General features: G+C 50.8%; 2 protein-coding genes across 10 annotated transcripts in view; one reads left to right on the forward strand and one right to left on the reverse strand.

Moving 5' to 3' along the window:
- Window positions 1-560, reverse strand: part of MORF4L1 (mortality factor 4 like 1) — a 14,147-nt gene extending 13,587 nt beyond the window's left edge. For all 5 annotated transcript variants that reach the window (XM_042474086.1, XM_042474085.1, XM_042474083.1 and 2 more), the window contains exon 1: window positions 454-560. In XM_042474086.1, the coding sequence (XP_042330020.1) occupies window positions 454-493 (40 nt within the window). In that variant the 5' untranslated portion in view covers window positions 494-560. The remainder of the gene's footprint in view (window positions 1-453) is intronic.
- Window positions 561-1,389: 829 nt separating this feature from the next.
- ADAMTS7 (ADAM metallopeptidase with thrombospondin type 1 motif 7) overlaps window positions 1,390-20,332 on the forward strand; it is a 36,093-nt gene continuing 17,150 nt past the window's right edge. For 2 of the 5 annotated variants that reach the window (XR_006104490.1, XM_042472693.1), the window contains exons 1-15: window positions 1,390-1,576; window positions 2,621-2,982; window positions 4,610-4,796; window positions 7,073-7,260; window positions 8,046-8,129; window positions 8,555-8,679; window positions 9,494-9,643; window positions 10,416-10,559; window positions 13,379-13,523; window positions 13,875-13,967; window positions 14,359-14,504; window positions 14,857-15,026; window positions 15,710-15,843; window positions 16,498-16,618; window positions 17,356-17,600. Coding sequence is in view for 4 of the 5 variants with exons in the window: in XM_042472693.1 (XP_042328627.1) it covers window positions 1,462-1,576; window positions 2,621-2,982; window positions 4,610-4,796; window positions 7,073-7,260; window positions 8,046-8,129; window positions 8,555-8,679; window positions 9,494-9,643; window positions 10,416-10,559; window positions 13,379-13,523; window positions 13,875-13,967; window positions 14,359-14,504; window positions 14,857-15,026; window positions 15,710-15,843; window positions 16,498-16,618; window positions 17,356-17,600 (2,409 nt within the window). In the remaining variant the exon portion in view is untranslated. Of the gene's footprint in view, window positions 1,577-2,616; window positions 2,983-4,609; window positions 4,797-7,072; window positions 7,261-8,045; window positions 8,130-8,554; window positions 8,680-9,493; window positions 9,644-10,415; window positions 10,560-13,378; window positions 13,524-13,874; window positions 13,968-14,358; window positions 14,505-14,856; window positions 15,027-15,709; window positions 15,844-16,497; window positions 16,619-17,355; window positions 17,601-20,332 lie in introns of all 5 variants that reach the window. The other 3 variants (XM_042472690.1, XM_042472692.1, XM_042472691.1) reach the window with 3 other exon arrangements.

A 20,332-nucleotide genomic window follows, 5' to 3' on the forward strand; every position in this document is an offset into this window, starting at 1 on the left:
AGGGGAACCCTGGGGAACACCTCTCCATAGGGACACTGCACTTTCCCATGGGGAAGCCATACTTGTCTATAGGGGAACCCTGGGGAACACCTCTCCATAGGGACACTGCACTTTCCCAGGGGGAAGCCATACCTGTCCATAGGGGAACCCTGGGGACTACTTGCCCAGAGGGAAACCCAGGCCTAGAAGCCTTGTCCCTAGGGAACCCTATCGCCTTCCCCTCAGAGCCCCCTTTTGGGGCGGGGCGAAGGAAGGAAGGAAGGGAGCCAAGGCCCCCCCCCCGCCTCCCTCCCGGGGAAGATGGGCTTCGTTGGCCCAAGGGAAAGGCGGGTCCAAGGCAGGAGAGCGAGAGAAGCCTTCCCCCACAGAAGGCCCTCTGGCCCCCGAGAGGGCTCCTGAGCATGCGAAGAGGGCCCTCGGCGCCTCCCTCCCCCCGAAAGGCGGCCCCCTCACCCTCCTGGAATTTGGGCTTCGGGTCTTGCTTGGGCGCCATTTATGCGCGGCTCCTCCTACTCCTTCCTACCTCCCTCCCTTCTTCCTCAACTGCGCAGGCGCAGCAGGGCCAGCCAAGGCGCCTGCGCAGGAGCCGGAGCCACGCCCCCTCCTCCAAGCCCTCCCTCCCTGCCGCGGGGCATGCTGGTCTCCGTAGTCATTCCTGCCTTCTCACGCTCACAGACCCCCTTCCTTCCTCAAAACCCCCCGTTTCCCCGCAAAGAGGCCGGGCTCCGCGGGCGGAAGGGCTCCCGAAGGTCGCCCACTGTTTGAAGGATCTATATGACCCTTTGGAGTCTGCTTCTTCTTGCATTGAGTTGGTAGAGAGGGAGCCGTTCCTGGCTGCTTCCGCCAGGTGGCGCCTTTGCACCAGAGGCAATGAATGCTCTGCCCGGGAAGAGGCAGGGAACGAGACCTTCATGCGGCCAGGCGTCATGTCCCCTTTCATGCTGCAGGAAGCTTCCCTTCTCCTTTGGAGGCAGGCAGGAGCCTGGGGTCGCCCACTGGCCCTCCCTTCCTCCCTCCCCAGGGGATGCCTAGGCCCTAGACGTAGCCATACCTCCCCTATCGATAACTAGCCTAGAAACCCTAGAAGTCCAACCCTGTCACTACAGGCGTCCTATCAAGGTCTCCAAGAAGCATTTCTTCCTAATACAGTACTGGGAAGGGGGGGGGGGTCTTGGGCTGGGTGCCTTCCTTCCTTCCTTCCTTCCTTCCAGGAGGGACCAGATGGCCCTTGGCTCGGGGGCTCCCTTGCAAGTCTTTCTCGGGGCGGCAGAGGCTCTTGCTGCTGGAGGGTCCCTTCCCCTTGTCTCTGGGCGGAGAGAGGGAGGGAGGGAGGGAGGGAGGCCTCTCTCTCTCTCTCTCTCTCTCTCTCTCTCTCGGTGGGTCCGGCTGGCAGCAGGCGGGGCTCGGGAGGGGAGCTGCCGGAGAGGCTTCGAAGGCAGCCAGAGAGAGAGAGCCCAGCCGATGGCCCTCGCTGTCGTCGCCGCCGCCGCCGCCGCCGCCAGGCTTCTCCTGCTGCTCAGCGGCGCGCTCCTGGCCCCGGCCAGCCCCAGCCCCAGCCCCAGCCCCAGCTCCGCAGGTGGGTCCCTGGGAAGCAGGCAAGGAGGGAGGGAGGGAGGCCAAAGGGAAGCCCCTCCAGGGCCAGCAGCAGCAGCAGCAGGAGGGCCGCTGGCAATCCCTTCCTCCCGGACGGAAGGGAGGACAGGGCCTGCTCCAGTGTCTCCCAGGAGCCTGCGGCAGGGCAGCTAAAGCAGCGCCAACCCGCTTTATGTCCGCAGTGCAGATGCACCGGCCAGGAGAGGCTTCGGTGGGCTCTGGGTCCCTGAGCTTTGGCTGCAAGCGCAGCTGGGAGCCTAGGGCTGCTAGCAAGGGCCCTTACGGAGGAGCAGCTGCCCTGCCAATGGGGAAAGACCCAGGGGCCCCCAAAGGCATTCCTGCCCCGTGAGTCTGGAGGAGGCAGGCTTTGGAGGCTGAGTGGAAGAGCCTCCTTCTGCAGATGCAGGAGGAAAGGAGACCCTCTTCCAGGCTGCATCGGGGTCCCTTCTTTGCCACACAAAGCGCCTCCAGGCCCTGAGATCCGGGGACTTTAGATAAGAGACAAGAGAAGAGGTTGCTTTGTTTTGCCTTTGGAGTTTGGGGGCAGATGGTGTGGCCCCTGGAGGGCCCCAGGGCCAGAAGAGCAGCCCCAGTTGCTCTCGCTGGGATACGGAGGTTGCTTTTCCATGTCAAAATGGGCAGAGGACCCCAAAGTGGGGCATTAGGTCAGCCATAAGCAAGCCACAGGAGGCAAGCCTCAGACTTTCCTCCAGAGAGCCAGGTATACTTTGCAAGGCTACACTCTTGCCCTGAGATTCCTCCCCTTTGCCACAGAAAGTGCATCCGGGGCCTCCAGAAAAGGCAGGAGCTAATAGGTTGTTTTAGTTTGCCTTTGGAGTTTGGGGGCAAATGGTGTGGCCCCTGGAACGTCTCAGGGCCAGAAGAGCAGCCCCCAGTTGCTCTCGCTGGGATACGAAGGTTGCTCTCCATGCAAAAAAGGCAGGGGACCCCAAAGTGGGGCAAGGCAAAAGATGTGAGGGAATGCCACTTTCTCTCGCCACCTCATTGCCCCAAGTCTTTCTTGCAGGTGCAGGACCCATCCCAGGGGAGGATTCCTCCTACGATGTCGTCTTCCCGGTCAAGGTGGACGAGCGCGGACGCTTCCTCTCCTTCAACCTCTCCCACCGGCTGCTCTCCAAACGGGACGTTTCCCCCCGGAGCCGGCCCTTCGCCTTCTACCGGCTCCAGCATGAGGGGCAGCCCCTGCGGTTCAACCTGACCCTCAACAGCCGCCTCCTGGCCCCCGGCTTCCTCAGCGAGAGGCGATACGGAGGCATCGCGCACGCCAGCATCCGGTCATACAGCCACAACTCCTGCCACATGATCGGGTCGGTGCGGAACCAGGAGCGCCAGAGCGGTCTGGCCGCCCTCAGTGCGTGCGATGGCCTGGTAAGGCTCTTGGGGTTCAGGCTCAGGGGCCTCAGACATGGGGCTGCCCTATTGCAAACATGGGCAGGACCCACAGCTTAGCCTAGGGCTAACCCCAGCACCAACAAAGCCCTTGGAGGGAACCATTCTCTCCTCCCAGCATGACTGGAAGTGATGCCCCTTCACTGCCTCCCAAGGAATGGCCAATTGGGCATATTTTCAGGGTTTCTCTTGAACCGGTGTGGGGTACTGGGACTCTGGAGACCAGGGTTCGATTCCTTACTCGGCCATGCAGACCCACTGGCTGACGTTAGACAAGTCACCCTCTCTCATCCTCAGGGGAAGGCAATGGCAAGCCTCCTCTGAACAAACATTGTCAAAAGAACACCATGATAATAGGCTCACCTTAGGGTCCCCATAAGATAGAAATGACCTGAAGGCACACAACAACAACAGTCTAGAGCAGTGATTCCCAAACTCTAGCCTTCCAGGTCTTTTGGACCTTGGCTCCCAGAACATTGGCCAGGATGACTGTGGCTTCTGGGAGCTGAAGTCCAAAAGAGCTGGAGGACCAGAGCTTGGGAATCACTGGTCTAGAGAAAAGGGGACCCAAGCTGCTACCTTTTCCTTTTGTGGCAGTTTGTGTCATTTGGGGGCATTTCTCAGTCAAAAGAATTGGCCATAACTTGACAATTCTGATGAGGCTCACTTGCGGCCCAAAGAGAAATAAGACGTCTTTTAGCATGGGACGGCTGCAAGAGAGGCCTGAGAGGGGCTGTGTTGCTTGCTTCCTACCTTCCTCCTTCTGTCCCAGGGACTGGCGTGGAAGCGTGGCTGATGTCCAGCCAGCCCCGGTCAGCTAGCCTTTCCTCGCCTCACCCTGCCAGCTGCCCAGTGGCTCCCCTGGTCAAGCAATCAAATGCCGATGGGCTGGCTTTCTCTCCACACTCCTTGGTGGTTCTGGTTTTGTGCCACATCTGGAGCAGTGGTGGTGCCAGTGGTTCTGGGCACAGGAAGCGTAATGAGAGCTCTTGCGTTTACTCCAGATTCTCATCTGAAGAAAAGAAACAACATCTGATTTTTAGATACTCCTTGTGTTTTGTGTGAAATCTTCTGCAAAACAAGACAAAAAAAATTGCAGGACATGGAACTGTTTTGCAGAATGTACAAAGTCCATTCCCAGAGTTGTGTGTGTGTGTGTGGAGGGGGTCATGCTCCTCTGGCCATGCTGGGTACCCTGGCAAGGCATGAAGATAAGTTCATCAGAAAAATACAGTTGAGTACATAATAAAATATAGTAGATGTAAATCGACTATATCAAACCAAAATCTACCCAGCTGTGATACCTATATTGGCCAAGCGAAATGCACAATATACTTGATGCAAGCTTTCAAAGCTCCACTGAAATCAATTTATGTTTATATTAGCATGTTTAGCTTTTATTTGGTAATGCCCTACATTTTTCTTGCATATCCTATGTTTTGGGGTGCCTTGTCCTCCTTTGCTGGTTAGGCCATCTGGTCCTCCTGGACTCTGGGAGTCACTGAGGGCCCCATGGGGTCCCTGGACCATTTCCCCATCACCGCATCTTACTAAGCTGGGTTTGATGTCTTCCTCCCCATAATGGCTCCTTCCTCCCTCCCTCCAGAAAGGTGTCTTCCGGCTGGCTAATGAAGACTTCTTTATCGAGCCGCTGGAGACAAGCAAACCAAGGGAAAACACAGCCCATCCTCACAAGATATACCGACGCCACGTCCCGGAGTACGAGGCAGAAGAGTTTATTTCGGTAGTGAGCCAGAAAGCGCCTGCCCTGTCCAGGATGTGTGGGGTGCGAGGTAATTGTTCTCCTGGTTTGCAAGCCTTGGTTGGGGAGGCTGAGGAAAAGCAAGCCCACTAGGAAGACCCAAAGGAGACCCTTGGCCAGCAACAGCGACAACTTCTCATCCTGTCCTCAGAGGACGGAGTGAAGAGGACGGGGTTTGGGCTTTTAAAAATATGAGTTTGCACGTGTGTAGAAAAATCAGTGCCTGAATCCTATTGCATTGAATCACTGTGATTTCTTTAGTGTACGCTCACTATTCAAAAATGGATCTTGCATGTTTACTCTAGTTAGGATTATGTGGCAGAATTCAAACCTGGATGTTTACTATAGAGACAAAAATGAGAAAGCAGAAACAACCAAAATGTACATGATACATGTCGCAAGCTTTTGAAAGATTCCTAGGATATAATCATGGGCTAGAAATAGGCATTAATACAAGCTGACCACAGACATAAATCCTGATCTTAGTCCCATTGAATAAATGGGATTTATCAACATGTTGGGCCCCTATTCAATATGGGTCTGCTGTAGATGGAAGTAACCCACAGGATTCAAGCCCGTGAGGTCTCCAAAAATACCTGTGTGAAGTTGGTGTCTGCAAAATTCACAGACAAAATACAAATCTGAGAAGATGAGGCAGTCTGCTCATCTGACCAAAGAATGGTGGCTGGGGAATATCTGTCTTTGCCCCACTGAAAATCTCCGTCTATGGCAAGAAGCGGCTGACTTTACTGCTTGAGGCTACAAAGTCTTCACACAGGCAAACCTGGTAGTTTTGTAAAAGCAATGTGTGTGTCTGTGTGTGTTTTAAAATGTAAAGAAAGCAGCTGCAGGGAGAAATCTGTGTTGGGCCCACAGCAGAAACGGAGGGAGAACAAGATTAAATTCCAGTAGAAGCAGAAAGAGGATCCATTATGGATGCAGAAAAAATCCAAAGGAGAAAGAGAGGCAGTTGCACAAGTCAAAGAGCTTGTTTCTTCCCAAAGAAAACTGTGTGGGGCTTGTTTGCTCCTGCAGCGACCTGCCCCACGTAAATTTCATCAAGAGACACAAAACATTTCCCTCCAGCTCTCTTTTTGCTGTCAACAGGATTAAAGGCCCCCGTCCCACCCTCAGCCCCTGCCCCCTTTGCCACCCCCCCCCACACACACTGTTATTTGGATTTTGTAAAAAGTGCACTTTAATTGCATCCTTTCACCCAATTCATGTCAGATCTGTCTGTCTGCTCTCCAGATTATCCAGTTCCATCATTCTCCAGATATTTTTGCCTTCATTCTTCCAAATCTGTAAACATAAACCCAATGCATTTGAACTTCTGGTAGACCAGCTCCTCCTAAACCCCAGCTGGAGTCATAGAATCATAGAATCGTAGAGTTGGAAGAGACCGCAAGGGCCATCTAGTCCAACCCCATTCTGCCATGCAGGAAATCCAAATCAAAGCATCCCCGACAGATGGCCATCCAGCCTCTGTTTAAAGACCTCCAAGGAAGGAGACTCCACTCCACTCCACTACAAGGAGTGTGTTCCACTGTGGAACAGCCCTTACTCTCAGGAAGTTCTTCCTAATGTTGAGGTGGAATCAGATGGAGTCTGAGATAGTTGTTCAGATGCAAAGGGCCTTTCCCTCAATCCTTCATCCAAGCACTTATCTTTGACTGATAGAGGACTCACACACCTTCATGCAAGATCCTGTCCATCAGGTGCACAAACAATGAAGGTGAACCATGAGCAAACATACAAGAGAACATACAGCCAGCATGGTCAATGGTCAGAGATTCTGGGAGAAGTAGTCAACGGCATCTTGTGACCCTGGTTTGGCAACCATGGCTGAGACCAAGCAGAAAATGGTAGTCCCACATTGTAGTCCCACACTGTGGAGTTCCATATTGTTGAATAGCAGCTGGTGAGGAGACTCCAGGATAGGTAGCTGGTGGTGATGGTGTCCTGCTCAGGTGCTGAGGAGTAGAAGTAATGGATCTCAGCCTTGAGGTAAAGAAGTCATGTGTAAGTGGACTCAGGTGCCTCTGAAAGGCACACAGACGCTTCACAAGTGGCCCTCACCAGCCCTGTCTCCTAGCCAGGTCCCAGCTTTCAGGCTTTAGAAGATTTCTCCTTCTCCTCTTCCTCCTTCCTCTTTATCTCCTTCTCCTTCCTCGCTTTATTTATGTCCCACTTTCCCCCCACAATCAGGACTCCAGACAGTTTGCAAATTAAACAAGTCATAATGTAGATTAAAAGCCAAGCCAAAAGATGATCATGAAAAGATTGTCCTTGTTCTCAAACCCCAAGAAAGTCTTGAGGACACTGAGAAGCGGAGAGAAAAGTGGGAGGAGAAGCAGCGGAGGAAACGCCGGATCAAGCAGCGCTCGGTGAGCAAGGAGAAGTGGGTGGAGACGCTGGTGGTGGCTGACACCAAGATGGTGGAGTACCACGGCAGCGACCACGTGGAGAAATACGTCCTGACCGTCATGAACATGGTGAGCTGTCATGGCTGTCATGAACATGGGCGTCTGAGTGTGTGTTTGTGCGGATGGGGGCTGGTCCCAGGTTGTCCCAAAGAGCACAGGATGTCTATGCGGCTGCCTGGCACCAGGCAGATGGTTTCTAGAATCCTTATCTCCATCATGGCCAGCAGTCATCTCCTGGCATGAGAGCCTGATCCATAGTGTATGCTTTAGACTAGCAGCCCAGGGATACAGAGGCAGTCAGACCTTCTTGATAGCAATTTGCTCCTATGGTTCTCTTATCTATTAGGATGGGAGAGGGTCCCGCCTGGGCAGTTCAGTTTCCTTCATTTGCGTTGACCTATATGACCTGGGGAGCTATTTCCTAGTGGCCTTGCCCAAGATACCCGATATCCAGATCTGGAGAGTTGGCCCCAGGATAGTTTGGGCAAAATCTATGGTTTTGAGGTCCAATTCTACCACTTGCTATGAGGGGATGCTGAACCCATCAAACAATGGGCTGTGGCTCTTTTGTCTGCTGAAGACCACTTGCTGCATCTGTTTACCATCCATAAAGCTCACCAATGATATGTGTCCTTTTTCAATATCAAACAAATGCTTGGGGAGGCTGGGTATTCCAGTCCATGGGGTGGAGGAGGAAATACCTTTTTGGAATATCAGTCCCAGAAGGCTGGGGGATTCTTGGAGTTGTAGTCTGGCAGAAGTAACACCCCCAAGCCTTTTGTGTCCTGGAGAGTAGACTTCCATTTCTCCCTTCATGCGTCTCTTCTGCTGGCTTTCTTTATTCCACAATCCAGGTGGCTGGTTTGTTCCACGACGCCAGTATCGGGAACCCGATCCACATCTCTATTGTGCGTCTTATCTTTCTGGAAGAGGAGGAGGTAAAAAGAGGGGCAGGGGCAGGGAGGGAGAAGTGCCCTACATATCTGGAATTGGTGCCAGAGCAGCTCTGGATGGGACACACAAATATAGCAAGGTCTTTGTACAGCAAGTCTGTGGCGTTTGCTGCGTTGCCTCCAGCCACTCATTCTCTGGAGAGAATCCCACAGACCACAGTTATATTTTCTTCCTGTAGTGGTTGGTTTGGTTTCCCCCTTTGGTTTTACACTGTTTCCGAAAGGCAAGGGCCATTGCTGGAAATGTTGCTTCTGTGAGTGGTGATTTACTTGGGGTGAGGAATTAGGCTGCCCGGCTATGCATTTGGGGTTGCTGTTGTTGTTTTGCCATCACATCAAACTGTCGGTTCATGTTCTCAGCATCCTGGAATGGCACACCCAACCACTTGCTAATATCTCCATCTCTGTAGGAGGATCTTAAAATTACCCATCACGCAGACAACACCTTGAGAAGTTTTTGCAAGTGGCAGAAGGCCATGAACATCAAAGGAGACACTCACCCGCTGCACCACGATGTGGCCATCCTCCTCACAAGGTATGGCTGCTCTCCCTTGGCACGTCTGCCACCAATAATGGGTCTCCTAAGCCTTTTGACCAATGAGAGACTCCTCTGCCCTCGTCTTGGAATGGCATTTGATTTGGAAAACATGTGCCAGATTTGAACCCTGCTCTCTTTGAACCCTTTGCTGCCCACAGTCATGTTATGTTGCAGAATCCACACACAGTATTAAAACCAGAAATCAAGTGTTGACTTGAGGTGGGTATTTGGGGAACATTTTTGTCCCAGCCAATGTAATGTTTTGGAACCCCAAAAGTCCCATTTGGGGGTAAACCATGAAGCTGAGAAGCAGGAGCCAAGCATTGGTCAAACTGGGCTTTTGGTAGCCATGTCCCATCTGTGGGAGCAGAGAGCTCACTGAACTTCTCAGTAGGTTTAGGAAATACAAGAAGTGCAACGTTAACCCTTTGGCTAATCTCAGCCAATACTCAATATATTGCGATTCCCATGGGATCAGAAAATGCCCCAGAATTAATTCGAAGCAAGATTTGTTTATAGGGGGGGAAACCAATCCCAAACTGAACAAGGGTTGAAGGAGTTGAGTGTTCACAGTTCATTCCAAGAACTCTCTGGGATGGATCTGTCAGGGCTCTTGTCAGCTATGCCTCCCAAGGCTGATTTTCAGGGTTAAGAGACCTTCTTGGTCCAGTTGACTGTTGCAGCAATGTCCTAGTCCTTTTCAGAACTCTTTGGTTGCCGTTTTCCCATGTTTTAAAAGCTGGCTTGGAACATGCCCGGCATTGGTAACTGTCTCCTTCTTCTGTGTGTCTTTTCTCCCTGTCTGAAAAAGGAAGGACCTCTGCACAGCCATGAACCACCCCTGCGAGACACTGGGCCTGTCTCACGTCTCAGGCATGTGCCAGCCACACCGGAGTTGCAACATCAACGAGGACACAGGCCTCCCTTTGGCCTTCACTGTGGCCCATGAGCTGGGACACAGGTAAGAGGGGAGCTGGGCGCCTCTGTCTTGATTCTATTATCCTGGGGAAGACCCAAGGATATGTGCAAGCCTTTCACACATCTTTTCCCTTCAAGGATGTGTTTTGCAGGGCTGGGGGTTGATAGAGGAGAGCATCCCATGCAATGAGGTGTTGTTGCTCAACTGCAGCTCCCAGCATTCCTCACGCTCAGCTCTCCAAGCTGGGGCTGCTGTGCTTGCAGTCCCACAATGTGTTGGTGGGGTGCACAATTGCTACCCCTGGCTAACATGGAAGGGCCACAGAAGCAATAAAACCACCTGAAAAACCTGCCCCCAGATTCTGTACATTTGTCATTCTTTCAAAGGGGTCACTGCTAATAATTATGACCCTGTCTTTGAAATTTCAAAAAACTTCTGGCATGGGAAGAAGCTTCTAAAAATATAGCAGTCATGTTGCGAGGAAACGCTGGGTTTTGCCCTATAGTCTCAATCCAGATTAGTGCTCCAGAGACTGCTCTTTGCCAGTGTAACAATGCTGCATGCAGCTCCCAGCACCTGGGTCTTGGCCATGGGGCCCTTTGGCCATCCATCCTTTGGGGTCCAGAACAAGAAGCCCCAGGAGAATTGTGAGAGTGGAGGCCCTGTCCCAGGTCCTTGGGGTACCTGTATATGAAGCCCTTTTGGGGCACATCCAGGTACCCTTTGGGGGCATATCCAGGTATGTGAAGCCCTTTGGGGGACATCTCCAGATGCGTGGCTCACCTCCCCCTTTGGGGGGGCTGTGCTCTTACAGTTTTGGGATTCAGCATGACGGAAGCGGCAATGACTGTGAGCCAGTTGGGAAAAGACCTTTCATCATGTCTCCACAGCTCCTGTACGACACTTCGCCACTCACCTGGTCCCACTGCAGCAGGGAGTACATCACCCGCTTCCTGGAGTAAGTACCCCAGGCTCACTCTCCCTATGGGGCGCGGGGGCAACGCCTCACCTTTGGGGGGTGGTGGGTGGGTTGGTGGCTCTTTGGTTGGGGCCAGTGGAGGGGACCCTTGCCTTTTACAGCAGCTCTGACCCCTTTGGGGTGATTTTTCAGTTAAAAAATAGTTAAAGCTATAGGAGGTGTCTGGTGTTGTGTGTGTATTCTATGCCTTCAAGTTGGTTCCAACATATGGCAACCCTGAGGTGAACCTATCCTGGGTTTTCTTGGCAAGATTTGTTCAGAGGAGGTTTGCCATTACCTTTGCCTGAGGCTGAGAGAGTGTGCCTAGCCCAAGGTCATGGTTGAGCAGGGAATCGAACCCTGGTTTCTAAAGTCACAGTGCAACTCTCAAACCACTATGCTTTGTCTGGAAGTAGAGGTTGTGACATACAATTTCATTTTTGAAATGCCACCTCCAGCTCTCAAACTCTGCTTTGCATTATGATGTTCCAGCTCACTCCAGTGTAATGATAAGTCCTGTTTCTGTCATTCCTCCTGGTTGCCTTTGGACATGGGGAGGCGGAGATTTTACAGTTTTGCAGCCTATTAGACTATGTAAAAGCATTCTCGAGCATTTTTGCACCCCGAACTAGATTGTTTTCTACAGAAAAGGTCAGGGGTTGGTGGTGGGGGGTCTGGGAGAGGTTGGTGGGGGCCACATGGTCTCAGGAAAGGGGTCCAGTTCGACAAACAGCCCCCCTCCCCGCCAGCGCTTGGCCCAGTGGGGGGCTTGCCAGGAGAAAGCAATGGCTTGGCTGGGGAGGCCAAGCCAAATTCCTTCCGGCCTCTGTTTATTTTTAGCCCCTCGTGGCTGACTTGCGGCTGACTCCTCTGGCCTCCTGCTTGGCACTTGAGGAAAATACCAGTGTTGTTTCTGCCGCCACCAGGAGGTTTGCATCTGTGTAACTCTCCCCCCACAACACACACAGAGACACAGACACACTGGCTTGTCTGCCCACCCCCCTCCTTGCTGGCTCTCTTTGGGAGACCAGAAATGCACAAAAGAGTGTTTGCAGAGAGCAGCTGGATTGCAGCTGCCGGCTTAGAGGGGGCATTGCAAGGGAGTAGGGAATTTGGATCTTGGCACAGAACTCACTGCCGGGGAGATTTAAACGGCATGGGCCATGTTGTTGTTGATGTTTTGGACTTATGACGAACCTATCACAGTTGGGGTTGTTGGTCTTTTTGTGCAAGATTTTTCCAGAGGAAGTGTGCCATTGCTTTCCCATGAGGCTGAGATACTGTGGCTTGCCCAAGGTTAGTTTCCATGGCTGAGTGGGGATTTGAACCCTGGTCTCCAGAGTCATAGCTCAATATTCAACCCACTACACGTTGGCTCATAGTGGGCCAGGTGCTCTACAGCAAACCCTCTGTACACACATGCTGTGTGTACAGGAGCGGTTCTGCCACAATGTAGCTTCCTGTCTCTTTGCTGCACAGGTCCCCCAAATCTGCCCCAGTCCATGACCCCCATTTCTGACTGGCATCCTTAAGGAAACATACGAGGCTGCATGCTGCATTATGCCAGCGGATCGGATTTTTGCACTGTTGCACAAAAGTGTTCATGTTTTGAGTGCAGAGGTAGAGTTCTGCATGTAGTGCTATTGCACACTGGTGTGCATTGGTGAACATTGCACGCTGATGTGAATTGGTGAACATTGCACACTGCTGTGCAGCACACATGCACATCTCAGGAGAGCCTTCTGCTGAGCCCCAAAGAGCTGCCAGGGGAGACAATACTGGGCTGCTAATAGTGGGCGGTGTGGCTTCCTCCTCCTACTCGCGGCCTTGCTCTTCTTTGGAAGTCCACTGTGTCATCACCCGCTTTGGGCAACATGATGAACGGGAGCAGCTTCCTCTCAACAGCTGGACTTTCCGGAGGAAGAGGGACAGACAAGGACAGCTGTGCTCTTTCATTCAAGAGGGATGCTGACAAACACCCGGAATAAACACCGCCAAGGCTGATCTTAGTCACAGTTTGTGCACTGGAGACGTATGGACCAGACATCTCCCTCGCTCTGTCATCATCCTAAAGGAAAAAGGCCCCCAAACTCCATTTTAGAAGGGGGAGGGGGGGGTCCATAGTGTTTGCTCTTTTCTTCTCTCCTTGCCAGCACCATCATCTATCAGAGCGCAGAGGGCCAAAGGCTGGCCCCAGGGATTCATATAGCTCCTAAGACTGTTTCCTTGGGACACCCTTTTTCTGGCCAAACAAAGAGAGTCAGTTGCCTGTCCTGGAAACTTTGGAAGAAACCATTCACTGTTAAAATGAACTGCCGCCTCTCCCTACACTCCTTAACATCAAAGAATTCCTGTTTTCCAAAAGTGGATTTCCTCTTGGCTACTTCTGTTGTTGTTGTCTGTGACATTTCTGCATGGTCCCCAGAGGGCAGAAACCTGGGGCCCGGACCTCTTTCAGTTGCCCACTCCTGTCCACAGTGGGAACCAAGGATGGTCTCCTCAAAAAGAGCAATGTGTAATTTTAGCAGTTTTCTCCTTGAAAGAAAGTCTTAAAAAACTGGTCAACCTCTGAAGGCTATTCACACTTCAGAACATACTCTGAGCAAAATTCACATGTGGTTGTCTTGCACAGAAATGTTATTTTCTGTGCAGAAAATGCTACCTCCTGCACAAAACTACCATGCAAAGTCCAGGATTTGTCTTGTCAGGGTTTCTTGACAGTCCAGTAACATGCTTTTGACCATATTTTTGAATTTTGCTACTATTTCTGAATAGTCTTGCCATGCCTAACATCATTTTGGGTGTGGGTCTCTTTGCAGCCGGGGCTGGGGGCTTTGCCTGGATGACCCACCGACGAAAGATGTGATCGACTTCCCCTCTGTTCCTCCCGGAGTCCTTTACGATGTCAGCCACCAATGCCGGCTCCAGTACGGACCTTACTCCACCTACTGCGACGATATGGACGTAAGGAGGGTCCCGGTGGGGGTCTCCTTCTTGGCTCCCTGGAGGTTTTGCCCCCAGCAGCAGCTGGGGAGCTCTTCTCTGTCTGAACCATTCTCCCACCCCAACTGCCTTGAGAGTGATATTGGTGTGGAAAAGAGGCCATTGCCGCCTTGAATCCCATCTTGGTAGAGAGGTAGGATATAAATCTCATAAATAGCTTCTCCTTGCTTCTTAGCAAATCCAAAAGTTTCAAATTTGGAGACAATAGACAACGCCAACCCTCTTTTGCTCACACTGGACACGTGAGTGGGTCTGGCCAAGGTTGGCGTCTGAAAACGTCCCATTCATCCATCTCCCTGCTTCTCCCCACAGAGCGTCTGCAACACCCTCTGGTGCTCCGTGGGGAACACCTGTCACTCCAAGCTGGACGCGGCTGTTGACGGCACCAAATGTGACGAGAACAAGGTAACTGCAGCTGGGGAAAATTCTGGGCAAAGCTGGAGTGCTTCTTTGCACAGCACCATCCACACAAAGACGTGCACCCTTCTTCTGGAATGGATACACCATAAATCAAGAGTAGGAACAGGTTGTAGAACTAGAGAACCTTCGAGCTGGAAGAGATCCCCAGGTTGGACTCAGTGGCCTTTTTGGTCCCAAATGTAGTCTACAGAAAGAAAATGGCACTGTTTGCATCTCTTTATTTGCTCCTCCCCTCCCTTTGTTTTTCAATCGCTTTCACCACAATCCAAATGTCAGGATTGTATGTTGTGGAGACGCGTCTACGCACAGGCTGTTCAAATGGAGAGATAGACCCACCCAGTCACAACAATGTGCCCCCCTGTTCCTTGCTCTGCAGTGGTGCTTCGGTGGCAGTTGCGTCCATGTGGGCTACCGCCCAGAGTCCACCAATGGCGGCTGGGCAGCCTGGGGCCCCTGGGAGGGCTGCTCTCGGACTTGCGGAGCCGGAGTGCAGAGCGCAGAGCGGCAGTGCAACAGCCCCACGTAAGTGGCTGGCCATTGTGCTGGCACGGGCTTCTAGGGTGGGTTTAGGCCTGTTTTTTTCTAGGACCCATTCGTTTGTCTTTTTAGCTTTCCATGATACCTGTAGAACTCTACCACTTCCATTTTCTCCTCACTTGGTCAGTTCTTTCTCCAAGTTGCACCCAGCAGTTCCCCTCAGCCTTCCAAGTGTCTCCTTACATCTCTGCACCCTGCAGTGGGTGAACTGTGCAGCATGACTTTAGACCCTTCTCTCTTTCCTATCTCTCTCTCAAAAGAAGAAGAAGAAGAAACTGAAGATTTTAATGCGTCTCAGGGTTTGAGTTGTTGCCTTTTTTCCTTCCTCATCTCAAAGGCCGAAGTACGGCGGGAGATATTGCCTGGGAGAACGGAAACGCTTTCGGGTTTGCAGCACCCAGTCATGCCCCTCAGACAAGCCATCTTTCCGGCACATTCAGTGCGGCCGATTTGATGCCTGGCCCTACAAGGGGAAGTTCTACAAATGGACTCCAGTTCCTAATAACAGTAAGTTTCTCTGCCTATCCAAAGAAGCAAATATTGGAAAGGCTTTGTGGAGTGTTTAAGATTGTTCCTTTAGGGATTTACCAGGCGTCGTATCTAATGCTCACCAGTGTTGGCTTCATTCTAGACCAGGGCCACATGCAGCCTCTGAAACCCACTTTTGTAACCCTGAAGCCCATCAGTCCCCAAAGCTCCAAAATGTTTTAACTGCCATGATTTTCAGGCAAAGTCTGCCCCCAAATCCCACTCCACTGCCACAAGCTCCCAGAACCCTATAATATCCCATATTACCCACAAATACCTCGACTGCCCTCTGTATTCTCTCTCAAAAGAGTGTCAGGAGGTGTCACAACATCACTTTCCGTTACCGTTTTGAGAGGGACTGTCAAGGAAAGCTTTAGCATTGGAGCTTTCAGAGAAGAGATGTGGTCCATAAGGGGCACATTGACCCCAGCCCCTATGTAGTTGCCCAAACCCATCTAGGCTATGCATTTTCATAGGCCCTTAAGCCAACATGGGAGAGATCTGGCTGCAAAGAGCCTCCCTCTCCACACAATCCTTTCACCTCCTTCCACAATGGCTTGGCTCTGCGGGCCTTAGTTGAAAGGCACCTCTTGCTATGAAAAAAGCAATCAAATGCCACTGAAGCCGGCAGGCTTCCTGATGACATTCTCTGACCTCGGCAGGTAGCCCCTGTGAATTGCACTGCCGTCCGGAGAATGAGTACTTTGCTGAGAAGCTCCGGGACGCTGTGTTTGATGGAACCCCCTGTTATGAAGGGAAGTCCGCCCATGATATGTGCATCAATGGGATCTGCAAGGTAAGTGGAGGCCTTTGGTCTCTTCTGCATGTATAAATGTAGGACTGGTCTCAGAGCTCCTGTAACGTAGCAAAAGCCTGTGTGGAAAACCTACATCGTGAAAAATGGTGGAAGTTAGGGGTAGGATACGGACCTCTGATGAGCCACCCATCCTATGCTGGCATGCTCCTGACCATGCATAGGCTGAAGGGGTGGTGGGGATGTAACCCCTGCCGTCATGGCTTGCCATGCTCCTCATGAGTTCCCAGAACTTTGCAGATTGGTCTGAAGAGGACCCTGGAAATGTGTCTGGCCAAATACAGTTATAAGACTTCTGTGGTTGTCTGGGAAGCTGCTGCAGGTGAGGGGATTATGTGTGCACCCCACATCTCTGCACTCGGTTTCACACTACATTTGGGTTGTTGTCGTAACAAAATGCTTCCCATCTGACCAACGGAAGTTCCTCAGTAGGAGAATGAGAGATGCAGCGCTGGTGAAGCCTTCTGCTTTGGCCCTGGAGAAAAAGAAGGGGATGCAAGAACGGTGGACACTCTTGCTTCAACCCTTTGGTTTTATCATGCCGGCAAGGTTGGACAACAGTGGCCTTCCTCTGGTGATGCTACCCTCCACATCCCCAGAAAGCAAACCTGCTTCCCTTTCCCCATTTTTCCCCAGAATGTTGGCTGTGACTATGAAATAGACTCCTATGCGGTGGAAGATCGGTGCGGCGTTTGCCGAGGAGATGGGTCCAGCTGCCAGACCGTGAAGAAGACCTTTGAGGAGCGTGAGGGGCTGGGTGAGGCCTCTCTGCCGCTTTGCCTTCCCGAGGGATTGGGGGCCCTGTTGTGTTCAGGCTGCCTTCTCCTCTCTGGCTTTCAGTGATTCTTGATAGCTTCATTTTGGAGGATGTTAGCTGCACAATGTCAGGAATAAAAGTACACACTTGTAGAGACTAGACCAGAGCTTAGAAAAGTTCCTTTTTTGTATGACAGTTCCCAGAATCCTCCAGTCAGCATGCTGTCATACAAAAAAAAAAAAAAAGAAGAATCTTTCCCAAGCTCTCTCCTAGAAATCAGGGGGAAATGGTAAATTATGGAGTATGGTGGGAAGAGGTATTTTATACGTAATACTTCTGGTAAGAGGGCAGACCTCAGATACATTCCTCTTTCCTCTGGCTACTCACTGTCTCACCACTGATCTTTTGCTCATTTCATGTGCTCTGTGAGTTTACATTTTGTTAGAGGAATTGCTGCCCTGTTCATATGCCTGATACAAAAGCACAGTCCCTCCTGCTTGCCAGTTCACTCACAAAAAATGATAATTTGGGAAAGTCGGAAGTTATCTTGGTGGCTATTGCCTCCATCATGCAGAGGCATTCTGGGAAATGGCAGCCATTCCTCATGCACAGGGTCATTCTGGGAAAGGGTCACAAGGCCCTTTCTACACTGACATTCAGGGACAGGGCTCTTGCAGCATTTTGGGGAAAGGCTTTCTTCGCATGGAGGTAACCAGCCCTTTCAATCCTCTGGACAGGATACGTCGATGTTGGATTGATCCCGGCGGGAGCAAGAGAGATCCAGATCGAGGAGGTGGCCGAAGCAGAGAATTTTCTGGCCTTGAGGAGCGAGGATCCAGAGAAGTACTTCCTGAACGGCGGTTGGACCATCCAGTGGAATGGCGAATACAAGGTAGCTGGGACAACCTTCACCTATGAGAGGACAGGAAACTGGGAGAACCTCACTTCTCCAGGACCCACGGAAGAACCAGTGTGGATTCAGGTACTTCCAGGAGCACTGGCCTTATCTGGATGGGTCCAGGGATATCCTTTCTTCCCCTGACACCCTTTGGATGCTGCCCCATGCTGTCAAATGCCAAAAAAAGGGAAGCAAATGGGGCTGGAAGCCCACTTCTGGTTTTGGAAAAAATTGGCATTTTAATATGAATATTACTATTAAACTGTGCTTGCTTGTTTTACTGGCATAAAGAGACATAAAAGAGCCCAGTAGCACCTTTGAGACTGACTGGGAAGGAGAAATTCCCAGCCTAGAGTGATTTGTCGTTAAACTCTGCATTTACCATCACCTACTTGCCTAAGCTGTCCTGTGAAGGCAGTTGTACATTTTGGTTTGATGCATAACAGACTTATTCAGCTGAAGGTGGTGGAAGTAGAACTGCACAGGTGATGACGCTGCTCATGTGGATGTGAGAATTTGGTTGTGCATTCATTTGGTTCAGTTGCACAGCAACTTCATTCAGCACAAGTGTTGCAAAACACAATCAATACAGAGCTCCTCATGCAGGAATTCGTGCTGCGTGACACGGATGTAGGATCGTAGGATCTGCTGTCCACTTCCATTTTTACTCTTACTTTACTTTTGGCATTCTGTGCAGTCCCTGGAGGGTCCGAGGGGGCTGAAAATTGGCCCCAGATGCTCTCTAGTCTTGACTGTTTCAAGACAGTAGTAACTGGCCATCATCCTGGGATGGGAAGACTTTGTGCAGGAGCTCTTTCCGGCCCAAAGTTGCCGTCCAGTCTCATGGCTTAGGGGACTCTGGACAGAAAGAGGAGGTCTGGATTTTGGGAGGGAAAAGAAAGCAGCTCATCATACAGTCTGAGCAAATGTTGCAGGCCTGTCAGCTGTGAGACTTTCCGGCTCTTGAGCTTTGCTTTTGGAGTTGGCCAGAGTTTCCTGGAAAGCACTTAGGAGTTAATGAATTTCTTCAGGGTTTATTTATTCTTGCAGGGAGGTGTTTACTTTAACAATCTTTCCCCTTCCAAGCCAAGGAATTCTTTTCCTTTTTCCAACCCCCTGTCCTTCTTTGTGGGGCGGTAGGAAGGCCCATCCTCCAGCTGCCTCTGAGTTCAAAAGTGAGGGAATGAGGCTGCTCCAAAGACCCCCCAGGACGGCTGAGCCCTCTTCCTCTTCCCACACTGCTGCCCAGGAACCTTGTCTTCTGTTGGGGATATAATCTGAGGCCCACTCAGAGAAAGGCTGCCCAGTCAGAAACAGCCCCTATTTCAGGGTCAAAACCTGAGACAATGCTTTATCTCCCATGGCTCAATGCAATGGAATTTGGGATTTGTAGTTTTGTGAGCTATTTACCATATTGCTATTTGTTTAAGAGTCCTCCTTCCGCCCGTATGTCTGACTGAAACGATGAAGAAAAACCACAGTGACAGTCCATCTTGCCATACACACACATACACACACTGAAGGAACCTCCAAGTTTTACCTATCTAAGGGTTATGGCAAAATCCATAATTTTGACCCCCAAACCTGGCCTCGACTTATACATGAGGTCGACTTGTAGTGGAGTATATACGGTAGCTTCTCTCTCAGAGAGCTCTGGTGCCACAACAAACCACAAGTCCCAGGATTCCATAGCATTGGGCCATGGCAGTTAAAGTGGTGTCAAACTGGATTATTTCTGCAGTGCAGATGCTGCCAAAGACTTTAATAAGAAGCCATGTTTTGACTTGATGCCAGAAAGTAAAACATCACTTCAAATCAGAGTTCCAAAGGAAAGGCATTCCATAAACCAGTTGCCCCAGCAAAGGAAGCCCTTCTCCCACATCTTTCCATACTATCTTGCTGCCGCAGATGGGACACGTTGGAAGTCTTCTTCAGATCTCCATCCTTGGTCAGGCATTGAGACAGAGAGTGCCTCTCAAGCGTCAAGAACGCAAGCCATTTAGGGCTTTGAATGTCATCACCAGCACTGTGAATTCAGACCTGGAAAGATTTAGTTTTTAATGTTTCTGCTGCCTTCCTTGCTAATTTGCAAAAGGGGAAAAATTGGCTAGCCAGTGAGTAGATGAGTGTTAACACCTTGCTAAATTAGAAAGAAATGTTGGCAGGAGCCGCATCAAGTTTCCTTCTCCTTATTATAAAAGATTATCACGTCTATATTGAGGGCTTGGAACAGCCTAACACCAAATAATCACTTGGCAAGCTCACTGGGATTTGTAACTTAATTGAAAAACCTCTCTTTTCAAAAAGGAGAAGGAGAAGACGTGTGGGATATTCATCAAGAACTCTTTGGAATGAGGCCATCCTTCATTCCAAGGAAAACAAAACCTTGGCCATGAGGAAAGTCTTGAGAGTGACAGATCTGCTGTAGCTCTCTTGAGCCAATCTGGAGTCAAGTCAGTTTGAAAATGCACTCTGACCCTCTTTTAAATGGCGGTGGCTCTTCATCCATGTAGCCAAGGCCTGTAAGAAAGCTAATAAATTATTTTGGCTGCTCCTTCACAGACTTGCTATTCCTGGGAGTCACTTTATAGCCACTTTGCTACTCAAAGCAGTTGTCCATGAGCCATTGCTACCGATCCCTGGCTAGTTTCCTGAAAAGATGGAAACAATTGTAAGCAATGGGGTCAAATATGGTATGAGTCTTGGGCACACTGAGAGAAAAATTGCTGGTCCCCCAAATCCATTAGTACTTTGGCCAACTGACTTTGAAAATGGTTTAGACTGTAGTGTAGACAGTCCTTCCAAGTCAAAAACCA

Source organism: Sceloporus undulatus, chromosome 6, assembly GCF_019175285.1.
Source record: "Sceloporus undulatus isolate JIND9_A2432 ecotype Alabama chromosome 6, SceUnd_v1.1, whole genome shotgun sequence".
NCBI lineage: Eukaryota > Metazoa > Chordata > Lepidosauria > Squamata > Phrynosomatidae > Sceloporus > Sceloporus undulatus.